Here is a 20,919-nt window from a genome sequence, read left to right on the forward strand (position 1 = left end):
GGGCTAATTACTTTACTCTCCTCTCTCGTCCTCCGTTCCCTCCTCCTCCTCTTCCTCCTCCTCCTCCTCCTCTCTCTGTGTTTTGAGGTTAAACTCTCCTTGAACCAGTGATGAACATCATCCGACAGAAAAGTGAAGCCGAGCAGCTGCTGTGTTTCTGCTGATTGAACAGTTTGGAAACACGTTATTTTATGTGCCTGAACTTTCAGAATATTTCCCACAAAATTCCCAGAAAGACAAAGAAATGTGACGTCAGCCACAGGAAGCAGAGCTGTAAACATTCCCTCTGAATAAATGTCCGTTTGGAGACGTGCTCGTCAGACCTGCTGTGCGTTTACCTGGAGCATCTCACTGTTTATTTTAGCTCGAATTTCATTTAAATGATAATAAATAGTTAGTTCCTCATGTGTATGAAGCACGAATCTGTCAGAACAACTGCTGCTGAAATAAGTGCAATGACTTTAACTCTCATATCGTGTGAGAGACGATATTAGCATCAGTGATTTTTTGACTTTGGCTGCAGCAAATGTTTAAGACAAAGTCTCTGTGATGATGGACGGAGGGATGTTTCTGTGACTCTCATCTTTAATGTGATTCAAGCTTCTTGTTTTCCAGCGTTCCCTGTTATTTCCCACTGAAAGCTTTCAGTCGATTAACCTGATTCCACCTGCAAACACAGGTGACACGTGAAGCAGCAGAAAGGAAAAAACCTGTCGTCTTTAATCCTGATTTAACTGAGAGCAGAGCAACCATCGAGGAGGAGGAGGAAGGAAGGAAGGAAGGAAGGCAGGCAGGAAGGAAAGAGGGTGATAATAACCACCAGCTCTGTCTGCTAAATTATCTTTATTTAGGACTAATGATGCCGCCCGGTTCACATTCTGTTACCAACACAAAAAGGATTTACAGCCAACACTTTCACTGATAACAGGACACGACCTGTTGGACCTGATTCAGTTCTTCAACAAAACCTCAAGGCCAGTTTGAAGAGCCATGACAGACGAGTGTGAGGAGCAGCAGGTTCGGCTGATGTGTGTCTGCAGACACACACACGCACACACACACACACACACACGCACACACACACACACACACACAGTCAGAGAAGAAAACCATAAATCAATCACCATAAATAGCAAAGGTTTTCTGAAGAAATGAAGAAAAGTCACATGAACCGTGAATTTCCTGGATGTGCTGATGTCACCGCCCGCTTTGTGAGCTCCTTTCTCATTGGTTCAGGTATTTTCTCAGCTGATAATACAGATAAGATCTGTATGTGTGTGTGTGTGTGTGTGTGTGTGTGTGTGTGTGTGAGAGAGAGAGAGAGAGAGAGAGAGAGTTCTAACTTGTTGAAGAAGGCATGCTGAGACACTGTACCTGTCACACTAATGGATTAATCAGGACCAGATCTGGGAATTCAAACTGCTTTTGTAAGTGTGTGTAAGTGTAAGTGTGTGTGTGTGTGTGTGTGTGTGTGTGTGTGTGTGTGTCTTCTTATTAAATCAAATCCTTACACGTTCTTTGTCTCATGTTACTGGATGAATCATAGAACCATCGGGGGAAACAACATAACTGAAAACCTCTGTGCAGACACATTACAGGTTCCTCAGTTTCAGCTGATTATCAGGTGAACACACTCAGGTGTGCAGCTCCACCTGAGCTCGGTTTTGACCCACATTCGAGGTGTTTCTGCCCGACGACGCTGTCGGTTTTTATTAAGGACAAATGAGCGGGAAAATCCATTAAGATGCTTTTTTCTGCCTCTGCAGATGCTTTGTTGGCAGAAGTGAGCGGCTGCACACGGAGGGATTTTAGGTAAACAAGAGGGAAAACACACACAAAGCAGAGAGGAGTTATTAATTATGAATGCAGACCCCATTAACATGGAAACACAAAAGTCAAATAAATCAAAATCTAACGTGACGGACGATGTCAGAGCAGAGCAGAGCAGAGGGGGACGTCTCTGAACTCTGCAGGACACTCTGTCCTGTTTCATTCTACAGGACCAGTTTAGACAGAAAGAAGAAAAACAACATGGAAAAACATGAAGGTGTAAAGAGACAGATGAACCTGTGCTCTGATATTTGCTGAAGGTCTCTGAACGTCCATCATCTGTCCACAGTGTGGACGTTTTACTCTCCGTCCCGTCATTGTGCTCTCTGTTTGTGTGTGACATCAGGTGTATTGTTGCACCTGCACACGATGGATCTTTTGTTCTCAGGTTTTGTTCGCGTCTGCTTCGTCATGTTTTCAGGGAAAGGAGCGTCGGGTGGGAAGGATCGGATTTCAGCAACCAAAGCTGGAGGACGTGCAAACTGTCCCAGGTCCCCTGAGGAGACATCCAGTGAACAGAACGTGACCTGAGCGACGGCGCGGGGCCCCAAAGCCACCAAGGGGCCCCTGGAAGAAACAGTTACCGGTGAAGTCAAGGTTCCTGTGTTGAGTTTATTTATACCTGTTAGAGAAACTGTAAGCTGCGGCTCCTCAGCACAGCACAGGACAAACAACGCTGTAAATAAATAAATAAACAGAAAGAGTTAAAGTTTGAAACGTGTGCATGTGGAATACATGGGCGCTGAGCATGTTTTATTGATACAACTTTATTTAAATGTTGTGCAGAGACAAGCTGAGAAGATGCTGATGCAGGACTTTCACAGTAAAATGTGAAATTGTGAATTATTAATATTTCCAGTGATTTACAGACACACACAGACACACAAACACAGACACAGACACACACACACACACAGACCGAAGCCTTCACAGCAGCAGCTGGAATAAAATCACACCGGTCTGCTGAAGCTGAGCTCTTACCTCATGTCTCTGATGTTTCTGCTGAAGCTGAGTTTCAGTGTTCGTGCTCCTTCAGGCTGGAAGCTCTCACCTTTAGAAAGCAGCTGAAACCTGTGTGTGTGTGTGTGTGTGTGACACTGTGCTACACATGAACCTGCAGCTTTTACATTTCAGTGTTCCTGCAGTTATTCTCTCTGTGTGAATGGCTTCATCTGGCTGATGGTGTGAGAAATGAAGCAGCTGAACTGAAGTGAAATCAGACACAAATAAAGCGAAGAAGAAAAATATGAGTTATCAGCCAATAGTGTCAACACTGTCAACATGTCAATAAAGCTAATTGAAAGTGAATCTGAGAGAGAGAGAGAGAGAGAGAGAGAGGGAGGTGTGGAAACAGAGGAGGTGTGTGCTCTGCCTTTTCTCCACAGTCCGCCAGGATCCGCCTCACAGTCTCAGCACTTCGACCCAGAACCGTCATGGAGGACCCGTGCGCCCTCATCCAGCCGGACGGGACCAGCTTTGCGGACTTGAACTGAAGACCAGCTGCGGACATGAAGTCTTTTCCCGGAGGCGGAGCGGCGCTGCTGCTGCTGCTGCTCGGCCGCTGCTGCTGCACCAGTCCCGGCAGGAGAGGTAGGGCTGAACCCGGGGTGAGAGCTCCGGGGTGAGAGCGAGTCAGTGCGGGAGGGAGGGAGCGAGAGTCCGGGGACACAGGTGGAGACGCTGCGGAGGAGACGTTATGTCCCGCGGTGCTTCCGCTGATTTCACAACTTCAGTGATTTTATTGTAGTTTTCCTGGAAATTTCAGCAGAGAAACGTGAAAGTAAGTTTTTTATTTAAAATCCTTCAAATAACGTTTCAGTATAATTAAAAGAAAAGAAAAACTATTGAACTCAAACAGCAGTTTGTAGGAACTAAACTGCTGTGAATGAGTGAATGAGTGAAGGAGTGAAACAGATAAAACAGCATTAAACACATGACTGTAAACTGAAGTAAATATTCAGATATGAACATTACACACTACAGCTGCTTTATATCCAGTCTGTGGACAACACAGATCATCAAGATGTCTGATCTGTCCAACACTTTACTGTGGCAGCTGTGATGGACAGTGGGCCTGTAGGGGGCGCTGGCAGTGGGACATGATAAAGGTTAGGGTTAGGATCTGTGCTTCCTGACGTCACTTAAATTATTAAAACTAAATCAGAGACCTGTCCGTCCTCCTCTGCCACAGACAGCCACGGGAGGACATGAAGTTCACTCAGAGACATTCATCTCAAACACACCCGACGGCAAAGTGTCCCACTGGGACTGAGAACCTGAGACAGACACACACTGTGTTATATGCTCAGTTTGGTTTGTGTGGAACATGTTGTCAAACTTTGTGGAGGATCTAAACTGAGATCTAAACACTGCTAAGCATGATGGGAACGAGGAGCCACGAGGGGAGGACGAGCTTTGAGCGTCTCTCAGACCGATCAGGTCGTTTTATCTCCTGAAAGAAGGAGAGAATGAAAATGAATGAGAATGAATGATGAGAGGAACGCTGAGCTCAGCTGTTCAGACTGTGTGAGTGTGTGTGTGTGTGTGTGTGTGAGTGTGTGTGTGTGTGTGTGTGTGTGAGTGTGTGAGTGTGTGTGTGTGTGTGTGTGTGTGTGTGTGTGTGAGTGTGTGTGAGTGTGTGTGTGTGTGTGTGAGTGTGTGTGTGTGTGTGTGTGTGTGTGTGTGTGAGTGTGTGTGTGTGTGTGTGTGTGTGTGAGTGTGTGTGTGTGTGTGTGTGTGTGTGTGTGTGTGAGTGTGTGTGTGTGTGTGTGAGTGTGTGTGTGTGTGTGTGTGTGTGTGTGTGTGTGAGTGTGTGTGTGTGTGAGTGTGTGTGTGTGTGTGTGTGTGTGAGTGTGTGAGTGTGTGTGTGTGTGTGTGTGTGAGTGTGTGTGTGTGTGTGTGTGTGTGTGTGTGTGTGTGAGTGTGTGTGTGTGTGTGTGTGTGTGTGTGTGTGTGTGTGTGTGAGTGTGTGTGTGTGTGTGTGTGTGTGTGTGTGTGAGTGTGTGTGTGTGAGTGTGTGTGTGTGTGTGTGTGAGTGTGTGTGTGTGTGTTTCAGTTATAAGTGAAAACAGCTGACTGCACTTTGTCTTTGTCTTGACAACAATTTGATTAAGGGGAGGATTGTTTATGACTCTGAGTGTTTGTGTGAGTCTCCTTGTGTTGAACAGACAGTTGTGTTGTTACACACTGTTGTTGTGTTGTTACAGATGGTTGAAGAATGTCACACACTGCTCTGCACAGACACTGACAGGCTGAGCACCTGATTGAGGGTTGAAGGTACAATTCCCCCTGAGTGTGTGTGTGTGTGTGTTCAGGTGACAGCATCTTTACTGTTCATTTGTGTTTGTTCTGTTAAAGACTAAATGATGGAACACTGACTGTTGTGACTGAGATTTGACCTTCAGTCTGTGTGTGTGTGTGTGTGTGTGTGTGTCTCAGCCTTGTTCCCATTGAGTTTGACTTTTTGGGAAGTCCTTGGCAGTGTGTGTGTGCTTGTCTTTGTGTGTGTGTGTTTGTGTGTGTGTTCCTTTGGAAGCAGAAACTTTTCACTGAAAATAAAGAGGACGTTGGAGCCTCGTGGTAACCATGGCGACAGTATTAGCATATGAAACGTATTGACTGAAACTACGACACAGTCTGATTCAGCTGAACTGAGATCTGTGGTTTGGTGTTCAGTGGAGGGGGAGGAGGGACAGGCCGAACCTGTGTTTGTGAAAATAATTCCACTTGTTGTTGTTGTTAATCAGTCGTACGGTGGCCCGCCCCCTCTGTGGCCCGCCCCCTGTGATTGGACCACAGACCTCAGTGCAGTGTGACCAGGTAACACAGCAGACAGGAGACATCAGGAGCAGAAGCTTCGCTGACGCGTCCCGGCAGTGACAGTAAGTGGCTGTCACACTGCTGCAGGTGCGGCCTGCAGAGCGTAGCGGCGGCAGCGGCAGTGCAGCAGTGCAGCCTGGGGGATTTTCAGAGCTGGAATGTGAAAAATGTCAATACTGAAGCTGAGAAACTGTTAGCAGGATTATACAGGCTCACTCTACCTGCTCTCTCTCTGCACCGCGACACGCAAACTCTGTGTTTGACCCCTGCATACCAAACTGCTGTCGCTGCACGGTCGGCCCCTGGAGGTCAGAGTTCACACACAGCTGGATTTGCAGCTGGACTTCAGTGTTCAGTGCTCAGTGTGCTGAACTTTAACCACACTCAGCCTCAGCTAACGGAGCTGAAGGCACAGACAAGTCACAGCAGTTACACACGTGTCACTTCATGTTTGTCGTGTCAAAGACACACTGTCCCATCAGGACATCCGATGGTCCCAGACTCATCCTGCAGCAGATGGTCTGGGACCACAGAGACCTGAGACATCATGGAGTCAGTGTGGGATCACATGAAGAGACAGAAACACTGAGACAGACTAAACCCACAGAGACACTATCGGTGGAGACGGTTCAGCTGAGCCAAAGGTTAGAGAAGATGAAGGCTCAGGTTTGAGCTGGAGCTGATGTCCCAGCCAATCACAGCCTGAGAGGAAGAGCTACCTGACAGGTAGAACTAATAACCGCTCACTGCCGACCACGGCAAAGCTGAGCCGATAGCTTCAGTCCATCTGCAGCACAGGACAGAGGACATGTCCTCACCTGTCACCAGCAGACATGTGAAAAAGGGAGAACGCTGTTTGGTTCTTGTGGAATTTTCCTTGAACGGCGACAGAGTGAGAGTGAAGCAGCTTCAACCAGAGAGACAAGCACAGTCTCGTCTGACCTGCAAACACTGCTGCAGGCAGGACACACACACACACACACACACACACACACACACCTCACACACACACACACACACACACACACAAACACACACACACACACACACACACGTGTTGGATGTTCCATTCAGCTTTTCCTCTGTCAGACAGGATCAAGTGTCTGTTCACGCAGAGAGAAAGTGAACGGGGCCGGGCCGCTGATCACATGATCACCTGGTCACCTGATGAATCTGAGGGGTCGTCACAGACACTCTGTCTGATCTTTGCTTTTGTTTTTTAATGTTGGATAATTTGACCTCAAACAGTTTGATGATTCATGTGAGAGGTTTTTAATTCGAGCTCACCTGGAGAGACTCAGAGCACTGAACCTAAATCCAGTACCAGATAAATGTCAGTTACCTTCCACCTGCTGCACATGGACCAATGTGTGGAACGAGTCGTCTCAGGTGTTTGTGGAGCCACAGTGAGTTCAGTGTGAACTCAGTCTGAGTGTTGAACGGGAGGAACGATCCTCAGCAGCTCGAGACATTCCTGAGCTGTGTGTGTGTGTGTGTGTGTGTCTGTGTGCAGGTCACTGTGTTCCTGTTATGGCATTCTGCAGGACAACACTCTGTCTGTCCTCTCTCTGTCTCACTGGTTTGGAACCAGCTGAAGATTCGATGTTTCCACAGCTCAGTTGAAATCACAGCGTCGTGTTTCTGCCTCTGTTCAGAAAGATCAATAAAAGATCAATAAGAGATCAATAAAAGCACTTAACCACTTTTAAAACTCAGAAGTTTGACTGAGTGGAACAGTGATTACATTTGAGCCGTGTGGTGCAGCCTGAGGCAAAGTGACTGCAGGTCAAACACTGAAACCATCGATTTCCATGTCACAGTTTTCAGCTCAAGCTTTTATGGATCGATCTCTTTATTGTTTTGAGCCTTTGAATCAAAACTCTTCTGTTTGGCCTCAGGTTTCGTCCGAGCAGCAGCGACTGACGCCTTCTCTGCTTCACACAGACAAAAACAAAATCACAAAACAATACGTAAAGTAATGAAGACAGAAACAGAGAAACATGGAGAGATAAACCATCATGTCTGCTGATGATAACGTCTTAGTTCTGTGTGTAATACTGTCCCTGTTGGCTGGTTTCTGTGGACTGTGGCTTTGTTCACACACACAAACCTGGCAGAGTCTCTGTGGACACGGAGGTCGTCCTCCATCCTCTCTGGTGTCTCCTCCTCTTTGATCTTTGATGAAGACTGATTTCTGCTGCTGCTCTGTGGAGATCACTCTGACTGTACTTTCACTCGCCGTGTTCTTTCCTCTCCGACGGATTGGCTGCTTCAGTGAGGGTCAAATAAATAAAGACGACAAGAAAAGAAAAGAAGGAGAAGCTGTGGAGGACAGTCAGAGTGGGAGAGTGACAGAGTCTCCGTCCACAGGACCCCCCAGCACCGCCCTCTGTCCTCAGACAGGACCTGAGCGAGAAAACAACAGATAAACAACATGAAACAAACAAAATCTTCTGCATAAAACTGAAGCATGAAAAAGTTAAATCAGCTTCGCCCCATGATGCAACACACAAAGCCTAAAATCCTGTGATGATCCCGGTGAACAGGGAGCAGGAGCAGGCAGCTGATTGGACGACACAGACGTCAACAAGTGGACAAACCGTCTCAGTGCTGAGGAACAACATGTGGACTGACTGACAGTGATTATAAAGAACAGAGACTGTGGTGTTAAAGAGCAGTCAGCAGCTCCTCACCCATTACAGCTAATTCACACACACACACACAGACACACACAGACACACACACAGACACACACACACACACAGACACACAGACACACACAGACACACACACACACCACATTCCTCTGAGAGTCCTGAAAAACATGTTGCAATGAGAGACAAAGAGGTGGAGAGACAGTGTGCAGGTACAGGTGTGTGTGTGTGTGTGTGTTATCTCTCCCTCGATCTCTCACGGCTCATGAACAGTTAAATTCTTTGCTCTGATTGGCTGCTGCTGTGATTATGATCTGACAGCTGCAAACTGAGGTCGGTGTCAAACAGAGACTGTTGTGTACTGAAGGAGTCTGAGCTGGACAGAAGACAGACTGAGTCAGAGCAGCCGCTGAACGTGGTGGAGACCAAACACGGAGCTAAAAGACAAGGAGCACTGGACTCAGAGTCCTCAGGTGGACTGAGAGTCCACTCCATTTATTCTAATTTTCATCTCTGTTTACATTCATGTTCATGTGGTGATAAGTAGTACTGCTCTAAATTGTGTGGACGTCACTGAGTCAGGGTGAAAATAAAGTGTGTGTGTGTGTTGGTTGTTCCACAGCGTGTTTGTCAAACCTTGAATAAAGGTCAAACCCCAACGCAGATAACACACGTCCAGTCACACACACACACACACACACTCAGAAACTGCCTTTGACTCTCTTCGCGTGCTTTTTCCGAACTCTGCCGTCTGAACGTGAGCCCAGCTGATCACCCGATGGCTCGGTGACTAGCCTGTGGGCCGGCGCTCGCTAACAAGACACAGCATGAAAATCACACGTGGGAGTCGCCGGGAGGGGGAGGAACAGTCTGTGCTGTGCTGAGATGAAACTGATATTACAAACTGTTGAACTGTTCCTTTAAACACGAAGCCAGCATGTGGGGTCAGAGAGAGGTAGACGACCTGCTGTCAGTGATAAACAAGGCAGTCTGACCCTGAAAGCTGGAACAGTTTGTCTGTCCAAACACACACACACACACACACACACACACACCTGGTGCTCGAACTCGATTGGAGGATTTACAAACTTTCCATTTCAGAAAAACTAGTTTTTTCTCCTCTGCTGCGGCTGAGTCAGCAGGAACACGGAGGACAGAGGGATAAAGAGGATTTGACGGATCCAGTTTCTTCATGTTCGTCCTCCGTCCTTCTCTGACTGATTCATCTGTGGTTTATCTCCCTGAGCTGTAACAGGGCGGTGTGAGGACCACAGCGAACACACAACCGTCTCAGGTCTGAGCGCACAAAAAGCCTCACACCTTCACTGACTGTGCTTCAGCTCAGAGCCACAGACAGAGGAGGGAGGTGAGACAGAGGGTTTGGGCTTTCATCACTTTCTGCCTCTAAAGAAGAAGAAGAAGAAGAAATCGATGTTTATCAGGAAACGAACAGAAGGAAAGTTTCTCTGTTCTGATCATCTGTCAGACGAAGGACTGCAAAAGTTATTCTGCCTCATGTTCTCTGTGGCCTCTGTAGGAAAACACACACACACACACGTGTACACACACACACACACACACACACACACACACACACACACACAGACACACACACACACACACAGACAGACACACACACACACACAGAGGAAGGGCTCCTTTCATGTGAACTGTGCCACACAACAGTCAAAGATGTGATCCAAGAAACACTCTGACAGACCAGTTCCTGAACAAACTGTGTGTGTGTGTGTGTGTGTGTGTGGGTGTGTGTTGCGTGTGCTGAATGCCTGTGAAGTCGTCACTATCAGTTTCTCTTTTCTTTCATACTAATGCTCAAACTCTCACACTCATTCACTTACCTTTAATATCATGGTGTTAGTGGAGTCGTGTTTACATGAAGCAGTGGGTGATATGAAGTGGTGAGTGATATGAAGCAGTGAGCGGCTGTGACTTCCTCTCACTGTTCCGGGGGGGGACCACAGGGAGGAACGGGTGGGAGGAGGCCGGATAGAAAGAAAGAAAGAAAGTTTTGATAGCTCCCAATCACAAGAAATGCTTCATGGAAAGAGAGAGAGAGAGAGAGTGTGTGTGTGTGTGTGTGTGTGTGTGCGTGTGTCCAGATGTGGACAGCTCTCCCTGAGGGTCTGGCCAATGGGCTGCCCCCAAAGTAAAGCACGAGCCAATCAGAGAAAGGCAGAGAGCAGCTGTGATGTTCTCTGGTCAGAAACCTTCATCCATTCCTGTTCCTATTATTTTGTCCACAGCTGTGTGAAACGGTTTCAGCTCAGACTGAACATCACACTTTACTTTTCTATTCTGTACATGTATGTAAACGTTTCCTGCTGAATCAGATCAGGTGTGGAGGAAAAACCTGCAGGACAGGTGAGAAACACCTGCAGGCTCTGTCACGATGCTGCTGGGTTTCTCTTCACTGAGTAACGCAGGCTGCTCATGTGTCACGTGTCCTGCAGCTGCCGTCAGACTCGTTTCTGTGAAATGTGTCACACCTTCCTGCTTCTCCCTGGATGTTTCTTTAAAAACTCTGCTTCACGTAACGACGTCTTATCTGGAAACACGGCTGTGACACCACCTGAGCCACACCTGACTGGATGTTACCATGACACCCTGCACTCATCCTCCACTGGGTCAACTCCTCTATTAGATCAGTGGAGGAAAGTGACTCAGTTCACCTGCTTCAGCCTGAATCACTGAGTCTTCAAGGTTTGATTAAACCTCATGTAAGAAAATAATAAGTGTCAGTAGAAAACACGATGCTGAACCACTCAGACTTTTTCTTTCTAAAAGTCTCAACTTTCCTCAAACCCTGAACTCAAAGTGTTCAGTCACCAGCTTTACATGTTAATGGACACGTGAGATTTAGCCATTTACTTCAATACAGCCAGAGCCTTCAGTAACATCTGTCTGTCTGTCCGTCTGTCCGTCCGTCTGTCCGTCTGTCCGTCCGTCTGTCTGCCTGCCTGTCCACCTGTCTGTCTGTCCGTCCGTCCGTCCGTCTGTCCGCCTGTCTGCCTGTCTGTCTGTCTGCCTGTCTGCCTGCCTGTCTGTCTGTCTGCCTGTGTGTCTGTCTGTCTGTCCGTCCGTCCGTCTGTCTGTCTGTCCGTCTGTCTGCCTGCCTGTCCACCTGTCTGCCTGTCTGTCTGCCTGCCTGTCTGTCTGTCTGCCTGTCTGCCTGCCTGTCCACCTGTCTGTCTGTCTGCCTGTCTGCCTGTCTGTCCGTCTGTCTGCCTGCCTGTCTGTCTGTCTGTCTGCCTGCCTGCCTGTCTGTCCGTCTGTCTGCCTGCCTGTCCACCTGTCTGCCTGTCTGTCTGTCTGTCTGCCTGTCTGCCTGCCTGTCCACCTGTCTGTCTGTCTGTCTGTCTGCCTGTCTGCCTGTCTGTCCGTCTGTCTGCCTGCCTGTCTGTCCGCCTGCCTGTCTGTCTGCCTGCCTGCCTGCCTGTCTGTCCACCTGTCTGTCTGTCTGTCTGTCTGCCTGCCTGTCCACCTGTCTGTCTGTCTGCCTGTCTGTCCGTCTGTCTGCCTGCCTGTCTGTCTGTCCGCCTGTCTGCCTGCCTGTCCACCTGTCTGTCAGTGTGCCAGGGGATGAGTAACCAGCTGACGTTGTTGGGGACTCGTGAGAATCACTATGACAACATAATGAGGATGTACTCCAACTGCTCCGTGGTCCTGGAGAACCTGGAGATCACCTACACACTGGAACACCAGGACCTGTCCTTCCTCCAGGTCTGTGTCCAACGCTGCTCGTCCCTCTGATTTTCTAATCAAACACATAACAGTGATTAACCAATAATAGATGAGCGATGTCCCTAAAGTGAAAATGCTGAAGAGGAATGTAAACCGATGTGACGCACGCTGGGTTCTTTGATATAATTCGTTCGTCCTCTGCGTTATTTCTTCAGTCCATTCAGGAAGTCGGTGGCTACGTTCTGATCGCCATGAACGAGGCCGATACCATCCCACTGGTCAATCTGAGGCTGATCCGAGGACAAAACCTCTACGAAGGCCAGTACGCTCTGCTGGTGATGTCCAACTACAACAGGAACCACTCGTCTGCAACTCTGAGATACACCAGTGGGCTGAGACAGCTGCAGCTCAGCAGCCTGACCGGTATGAACACAAACATCCGCCATGAACGCACACACCCGTTCAGACATGATACACACAGTGTACAGAGCAGTCCCAGCACATACACAGGTCCAGGCCTGACAAAGACCTGCACGTCATGTGGATTTGACTCTGGGTGCTGCTGAGGACCTTCTGTCGCGTTCAGTCTTTACTGCTCAGTGTTTTCAGCTTCATTACACTTAACAAGCTGCTGACGAGGCAGCATGTTGCAGGGACGTTGCCACACTCACTGGGCCGGCAGCGGGCCGGGCGGGTGGAGCTAACACGCCACTCAAAGCACCTGAGTCAACACCAGACTGTGCCCCGGCAGCAGGAAATAGACCGCACCCACACGAGCTCTGGCTGGTGACGTAGAAGCTCCGGTGTGGAAGCACCTTAATCTGTCAGAGCAGCATTAACTGTTCTTTAAAGGAGTAAAGTCTGACACAGAACGTACGGTGTCACTGGAAATGATTTAACTGTAGAAACAGAAAATATATTTTCCATCATGTGATAAATGAAAAATCATTTGTTTTCACTGATGAAAACAGAAAAACAACCTCTGACTTTATGTTCTCTCTTGGTTTGTTTGGGATCTGGAAAACGAACCCGACAGACTTCAGCTGTCGCTCGACGTTTCCCGGGTCGGACTGTTAGACACTGAACTCTGATCTGAACTCCATCGTCTTCTCCTCACAGAGATCCTGAAAGGTGGGGTGAAGATGACCCACAATCCCCTGCTGTGTAACACTGAGACCATCCAGTGGTGGGACATCCTGGACAAAGCCAGCAATCCCAGAATGCTTTTCAAGAATAACACATTTGCCGGCACATGTATGTAGAATAATGATGAAGTGCCAGCGAAACATTTTTATACTCTACTCATCCAGAGGCTGTGATCTGCAGGGTTTCATTCAGTGTGTGTTTTCAGGTGAGAAGTGTGACCCGGGGTGTGTTAACGGTTCATGTTGGACAGCAGGACCGGATCACTGTCAGAGATGTAAACACACACACACCTCTCCACACACTGACTTGTTGTCCTTGTTTATTCTGTCTCTCTTCCTGGTTGTTTGTGATAACACAGAGTTTTTACTGTCTGAATGTGGAGGACAGTTTGAGACATTGGTTCTGTCTTCCTGTGTCTCCACCAGTCACGAAGCTGCAGTGTGCGGAGCAGTGCAGCAGAAGGTGTCGGGGCCCAAAACCCATCGACTGCTGTAACGAACACTGTGCCGCCGGCTGCACCGGCCCCCGGGCCACCGACTGCCTGGTCAGAGTCTGTGTGTGTGTGTGTGTGTGTGTGTGTCTGTGCTGTGGTCAGTGCTGCTGCTGGCTGTCCTTCCTCTCTGGACTAATGTCCTCACGTTCTTGATCCAAGTCTGTCCTGAACTGAGTCTCTGTCCTGATAATAATTCTCTGTCGATGTCGATCACTCCTCCAGGCCTGCAGGGATTTTAATGACGACGGCACCTGTAAAGACACCTGTCCTCCTCTGAAACTCTACGACCCCAAAACCCACCAGGTGGTCAACAACCCCAACGCCAAGTTCACCTTCGGAGCGACCTGCGTCAAGGCCTGTCCACGTATGGACTCGAAACCCTTCACTTCATTGGGAGTATGAGTATAAACTCAGCCGTCTCTGCTGCAGGCTCAGGACTCTTCTCTCTGTGTGCAGATAACTACGTGGTGACAGACGGGTCGTGTGTACGAACCTGCAGCGCTGGGATGTACGAGGTGGAGGAGGACGGAGTCCAACGCTGCAAAGCATGTGATGGACCCTGTCCTAAAGGTAGAGAGAGAGAGAGAGAGAGAGAGAGAGAGAGAGAGAGCCCTGAACACTGACAGAGTCTTGTTTTTCCTCCAGCCTGTGACGGAATCAGCGTCGGTTCTCTGATCAACACCATGGCGGTCAACGCCTCCAACATCGAGTCCTTCAGGAACTGCACCAAAATCAACGGGGACATCTCCCTCATCGAAACCTCTTTTACCGGGTGAGAGACGGCGTCAGCGAGATGAGATGTTACGGTTCAGAAAGAAAGCAAAAGAAAAGTCACGTGACTTGTGAATGGCTTCCACGTCCGTGTTTGAAACTCAGGGTTGTTTTGATTGGCTGTTCCAGGGACGCCCACTACAAAATCCCGCCCATGGATCCGGTTAAACTGCAGTATTTCAGGACAGTGAAGGAAATCACAGGTAAGTCAGAGGTGAGCAGAGCCTGTCCTCAGCAGCGAGCTGTTTAAAATGTTACCTGGACGTGTCCCCAGGTTTCCTGCTGATCCAGTCCTGGCCAGAGAACCGGACCTCGCTGTCGGTGTTCGAGAACCTGGAGATCATCAGAGGAAGAACCACACACTCGTGAGTCTCAGCTACTTCACTGTCCATGATTCTAAGATTATAATGATTATAATGTAGAGAGTGGACTGATCCATGTTCAGTCCCCCGACGTTGTCACGGGGGAGAGACAAATTTAACCTTCACAAACCAGAGGAGACACAGGGTTTACTTCTGTCCTCTGCAGTCAGTACAGTTTGGCGGTGGTGAAGGCGAAGCACCTCCGCTGGCTGGGTCTGCGCTCTCTGAAGGAGGTGAGCGCTGGGAGGGTGATGCTGAAGGACAACCTTCAGCTCTGCTACACCCAGCAGGACCAGTGGACCCGCCTCTTCAGATCCAGAGACCAGACCATCATCATGCGCGACAACGCTCCCCCCGACGTCTGCAGTGAGTTCCTGGATGTGAGTTCACTCCAGCGTTTAGTGACAAAGTCTGACAAACAGAAACTTTCTCCCTCTCTCACACAGAACAACAGAATCAAACCTGTGACGAGGAGTGTACAGACGGGGGCTGCTGGGGTCCGGGTCCCACCATGTGCGTCTCCTGTCGGCGCTTTGACCGTAGGGGGCGCTGTGTGGCGTTCTGCAACCTGCTGCAGGGGTGAGAGAGAGTTGCTCAGCAGCACATCAGCAGAGTGTGTGTGACAGTGTGATCACGGTACCTGACAGTCTGCATGTTTGAAACCTTGGATCCAGGATCGTCTGTCCTGTGTGTTTCTCTGCAGTGAACCCAGAGAGGCCGAGCTGAACGGCAGCTGCGTCGCGTGTGACCCAGAGTGTCTGCTGAAGACCGGGATCCTGACCTGCCGCGGACCGGTCAGTCTGCTGAACGCTTCATTTTCACCACACACACACACACACACACACACACACACACACACACACCTGTGTTCACTGCGTCAGGTGGTACAAGCCCGTTAGAGTGTGACGTCTTTAATCTGGAAAAAAAACCTTTAAAGCAGGAGAAAAGGTCAAAAGAAGGAAATGAAAAGTGTCATGAAACAAAACCGATGAGCAGAATTTAAAGTGACAGAAATGAACAAATGGAAAATCACGTTTTTAAATAGTAAATATGTAAAAAGAGGAAACGTGTGAACAGATCAGGCTGAGCTGTGCACACGTCACACTGAGAACTGTCTCCACCACCACCTGCAGGGTCCAGACCAGTGTTCCCAGTGCGCCCATTTCAAAGACGGCCCTCACTGCGTGTCGCGCTGCCCCCACGGCGTGCTGGGAGACGGAGACACGCAGATCTGGAAATACCCCGACAGCACGGGCCAGTGCCAGCCCTGCCACCAGAACTGCACCCAGGGGTGAGCTGCGTGTCGGGTGTCGGTTCGGACCGGTTCGGTCTGCAGAGCTGATCCGTGTCAGAGCGTCAAAGTGACTCATGTTTGTGTGTCTGTGTCCACAGGTGTTCAGGTCCCGGACTGTCTGGATGCACAGGGTAAAGCCAACGATTGTCTGATATTCACTGTCATTCACTTCACTAACAAAGTCAAACACACGTCTGTGAAATTCTACACAAACTCAGCTCAGCAGAACAAAGTGAAACACGTGTGAGGATCATCATGTATCTGCGTGTCCTCACAGTTCAGCCTCTCACTCTGCGCTGGCGGCGGCCGTGGTTGGCGGGTTGTTGGTCGCTGTCGTCGTGTCGTTGGTCATCTTTGTGTTTCTGCGGCGACGGCAAATCAGGAGGAAGAGGACTCTGAGACGCCTGCTGCAGGAGAGAGAGGTGGGAGGAGCCAGAGAGAGAGACACACACAGACAGACACACACAGACAGACACACACACACAGAGACACACAGACACAGACACACACAGACACAGACACACACACACACACACACTGACACACAGAGACACACACACACACACACACACACTGACACACAGAGACACACACACAGACACACACACAGACACAGACACACAGACACACAGACACAGACACACACACACACACACACACACACAGACACAGACACACAGACACACACAGACACAGACACACACAGACACACACAGACACACACTGACACACACAGACACACACACACACAGACACAGACACAGACACACAGACACACACAGACACAGACACACAGACACACACTGACACACACAGACACACACACACACACACACACACACAGACACACAGACACACACAGACACAGACACACAGACACACACTGACACACAGAGACACACACACACACACACACACACACACAGACACACAGACACAGACACACAGACACACACACACACAGACACAGACACACACACACACACACACAGACACAAACACACACACACACAGTGTGTGTGTCCCTGTAACATGTATATAACGTGTGCTGTAGCTGGTGGAGCCGCTGACTCCGAGCGGTGAAGCTCCTAACCAGGCCCTGCTGAGGATCCTGAAGGAGACGGACTTTAAGAAGATCAGGGTGCTGGGCTCCGGGGCCTTTGGGACCGTCTTCAAGGTCAAACACATTTTTACTGTTGTTGTTGTTGTTACTGTACTGAGTTTGTGAATATTCTCAGCAGAGAGTTCAGGTGAAGATTTGTGTGTTTGTGTGTTCAGGGTCTGTGGATCCCTGAAGGAGAGAATGTGAAGATCCCAGTAGCCATCAAAGTTCTCAGAGAGGCCACATCGCCTAAAGCCAACCAAGAAATCCTGGATGTGAGACTCTGCTCTTTGCTTTTCCTCTTTTTCGACCTCTGACCTTCATCAGTTTGTTTCTCTGCTTGTTGTTTCCTGTTTGTCTCGTTCTCCTTCTCCCTCCTACAGATTCAGGTTATTACTGATCGGTGTGTTTTAGCGTTTGGTTCCCTGGGATCATGGTTTCATGTGTGTGTGTGTGTGTGTGTGTGTGTGTGTGTAGGAGGCGTATGTAATGGCCAGCGTGGATCACCCTCATGTGTGTCGTCTGCTGGGAATCTGCCTGACGTCGTCGGTCCAGCTGGTGACTCAGCTGATGCCGTACGGCTGCTTGCTGGACTACGTCCGACACCACAGGGACCACATCGGGGCCCAGTGGCTGCTGAACTGGTGTGTTCAGATCGCCAAGGTAAGCACACACACGGGTTCTCCCACGAAGCAGAAGCTCAACGGCTCAGTTTAATCTGCTCCGAGGCTTCACCTGAGGCATCAGTGTGTGTGTGTGTGTCTGTGTGTGTGTGTGTGTGGAGACTGTTAATCTCTTCAATCTCTTTATTAAGTCTCATTTGGAGTTTAAGTGCTGGGAAAATAACAAACAGCAAGGTCACAGCCCCCCCCCACAGACACACACACACACCGACCCACACACACACATACACCCACCCACACACACACAGACACACCTTTCCACTGTCTGAGAGAGTCTTACTGGTATAACAGTACAAAGTAAAACCAGATAAATGAGATAAAATAATGAATTCAATTAAAAAATTAAATTTGTGTGTGTGTGTGTGTGCTCTCTCAGGGGATGAGCTACCTGGAGGATCGTCACCTGGTGCATCGAGACCTGGCAGCGAGGAACGTCCTGTTGAAAAGTCCTAACCACGTGAAGATCACGGACTTCGGCCTCGCCAAGCTGCTGACCGCCGACAAGAAGGAGTATCACGCCGACGGAGGGAAGGTGTGTGTGTGTGTGTGTGTCAGAGTTCAGAGCTGCACCTGGATCAGCTGATGTGTGATGTGTTCATGTGCGTCGGCAGCTTCACTCTGTTTGTCCCTCTGTGCTCTCTGTAGGTTCCCATTAAGTGGATGGCACTGGAGTCGATCCTGCAGTGGACATACACACATCAAAGTGACGTCTGGAGCTACGGTGAGTCAACCTCTGGCTCTCTGGCCTGCTTGAGGCCCTGAGGTTACGTTCGATGGTCGGACGGTCGGGTTGTAACGGTCGATGGTGCGTCGTCCGCAGGTGTGACCGTGTGGGAGCTGATGACGTTCGGCTCCAAGCCGTACGACGGCATCCCGGCCAGTGAGATCGCCTCAGTGCTGGAGAGAGGAGAGCGGCTGCCTCAGCCCCCCATCTGCACCATCGACGTCTACATGATCATGGTCAAATGTAAGAGGAAAGCACACGAGGAAAAGTCGGAGGATTCAAGTTCTCACCCTTCATCCTGAACGTGTGCGTGAGTTTGATGGCAGTCCGTCCAATGGCTGTTCATTCACACAAAAACTTGCTTCCCTGTCTTCAGGTTGGATGATCGAGCCGTCCAGTCGTCCCAGGTTCAGAGAGCTGATAGTGGAGTTCTCTAAAATGGCCCGAGACCCGTCCAGATACCTGGTCATACAGGTACGCAAATGTGTGAGTCTGTGTGCGTGAGGTCTTCAGGACAAAAATGTCCCCACATCGTTTAAAAACCAGCCTAAACAAAAACATGTAGAGGTGTCAGAGACTGATCGGACCTGACTCCTGTCTCAGGGTGACCTTCCCAGTCCATCAGACAGCAGGTTTTACTCTCGCCTGCTGAGCTCAGACGACGCAGAGGATGTGGTTGACGCTGAAGAATACCTGCTACCTTACAAACGACTGGGTAACCATGGCAACCGTCCCTGCAACGCCACGGTATGTACACACACACACACACAGTTAGCGTTGTGTGGCCTGACTCAGGACGTCCTTAAAGGATTTTGTCTCCAAACACTGAACCAGGTTTTTCCCTCCGTTCAGTTTGCTTGTGTGTTGTCAAAGCAACAAAACAATAAATGAAAAATGAATTACAACAGAATGTGGATGTGTCTCACACACTGTGCAAATCCATGTCACTGCCTCTGTTTTCATCAGAACGGTCATCCAGTCAGAGAGAACAGCGTCGCTCTGAGGTACATCACTGATCCCACCCACAGCCCGCTGGACAGAGAAGACGTCACCGGCCATGGTACACACCTGTAACCAAACATCAGTCACATGAACGAGCCAACAATTAACAAGCAATAATCAAACTGAACATTCTCTGAGTGAACACATCAGTGAGTGAATGAATGAATATTTTCCTTTGTTCATCTCCAGAGTACATGAACCAGAGTGTGAGTGAAACCAGCCGGAGCAGCAGGCTGTCCGAGGCTTTGAACCCCAACTATGAGGACCTGAGCCTGGGCTGGGGCGCAGCCTCCCTCCCCTTTGTGCAGGTGGATCTGAAGCCCCCCAGCCGAGTTTCTGAGGGACCAGAATACCTGAATACTGCCCAAAGCTCGCTCCCCCCGGCCGCCAGCGACATCCTCGACAACCCGGACTACCAGGCTGACTTCCTGCCCCAGACTGCCGCCGCCGCCACTTCTTTGACCAGTAACGGTGTGTTCCTCCCGGCGGCTGAGAACCTGGAGTACCTGGGTGTGGGTGCTGCACTGCACGCTCCTGCCCGCTAGAGGGCAGCAGCATTCAGACACTGCAGGCTGAAGCTGTGGGCTTCAGAGGGAACAGTGTAGCCTCCTCTGATTCAGGCTGCTGACAGTATTTACCTGTTTTACCTGAGGAAACACTGACTCATCATTCACACTCAGAGCACACCGTGTGCTGCTCAGAGGCACTCAGGCAGCTGTTACTGAGGAACACCAGAGCCAGACTCTTTACAGGGATTCACACCGACAACCTTCTGCTCACAAACTGGACGTTGTGGGAACGCCATGGAAACCGAACATCCAGCAGCTGCTGTCGAGACACACACTCAACAAAACTCACCAAAAACACACTCGTTAGTTTGTCCACCTTGGACTTTAGTCACATGATGGACACAAACTGAACTGAGAGGCTCAGAAACTCCTTAGATCCCTGAGTCTTTTCCAGTTTCCTCATCTTCCCTTGACATTCGTGTGTGAATGAGTTTGTTGCTAATAAAACTGGGAGCACTGGAAATAAAATCACTGAAACATGTCTGACGTTTGCAAACGTTCAGATTGAAAATGTGCAGGGGATTAAAACATGAAGGTTTTCTCATCATCAGCATTTTATCACAAAACATGATCTGATCTGTGTCTCATCATTTCCACGTGATCACAGTCCTGATAGTAAAGACTGAGAGAGAACAGCTGCTCCATCAGGGATCAGTGGCACAGTGGCTCCCCCAGCTGGTGGAGTGAAGGCTCTGCAGCTCTTCTTCCACACCTCTGATTGATTAATTGATTGATTGATTTATTGATTGATTTACTGCCCCATGATAA

At 49.3% G+C, this 20,919-nt stretch overlaps 1 protein-coding gene and 1 long non-coding RNA gene across 2 annotated transcripts; both read left to right on the forward strand.

Moving 5' to 3' along the window:
- Positions 1–1,352: 1,352 nt before the first annotated feature.
- On the forward strand, positions 1,353–2,448 carry LOC121200470. Its single transcript, XR_005896540.1, has 3 exons — positions 1,353–1,427; positions 1,767–1,812; positions 2,252–2,448. It is a non-coding gene; the product is annotated as an uncharacterized LOC121200470 (long non-coding RNA).
- A 797-nt stretch (positions 2,449–3,245) lies between these two features.
- On the forward strand, positions 3,246–20,632 carry LOC121200370 (melanoma receptor tyrosine-protein kinase-like). Its single transcript, XM_041065636.1, has 27 exons — positions 3,246–3,420; positions 11,893–12,044; positions 12,221–12,428; positions 13,125–13,259; positions 13,357–13,425; positions 13,577–13,695; positions 13,867–14,008; positions 14,101–14,214; positions 14,290–14,416; positions 14,545–14,618; positions 14,690–14,780; positions 14,944–15,143; positions 15,224–15,356; positions 15,481–15,571; positions 15,911–16,068; positions 16,170–16,202; positions 16,349–16,493; positions 17,126–17,248; positions 17,350–17,448; positions 17,651–17,836; positions 18,233–18,388; positions 18,502–18,577; positions 18,677–18,823; positions 18,957–19,054; positions 19,184–19,327; positions 19,547–19,640; positions 19,772–20,632. Exons 1-27 carry the CDS (start codon positions 3,339–3,341, stop codon positions 20,125–20,127), a joined length of 3,552 nt encoding a protein of 1,183 aa, XP_040921570.1. The 5' UTR covers positions 3,246–3,338; the 3' UTR covers positions 20,128–20,632.
- Positions 20,633–20,919: the final 287 nt, after the last annotated feature.

The sequence above is a fragment of the Toxotes jaculatrix genome, chromosome 20 (genome assembly GCF_017976425.1).
Source record: "Toxotes jaculatrix isolate fToxJac2 chromosome 20, fToxJac2.pri, whole genome shotgun sequence".
Lineage (NCBI taxonomy): Eukaryota > Metazoa > Chordata > Actinopteri > Toxotidae > Toxotes > Toxotes jaculatrix.

Excerpts from the sequence above, each read along its gene's own strand:
- LOC121200370 (XM_041065636.1), top strand. The coding sequence starts at position 3,339 with ATGAAGTCTTTTCCCGGAGGCGGAGCGGCGCTGCTGCTGCTGCTGCTC. Across the intron at positions 3,421-11,892 it reads CACCAGTCCCGGCAGGAGAG|TGTGCCAGGGGATGAGTAAC; the intron begins GTAGGGCTGAAC and ends CCTGTCTGTCAG. Across the intron at positions 14,009-14,100 it reads CTGCGTCAAGGCCTGTCCAC|ATAACTACGTGGTGACAGAC; the intron begins GTATGGACTCGA and ends CTCTGTGTGCAG.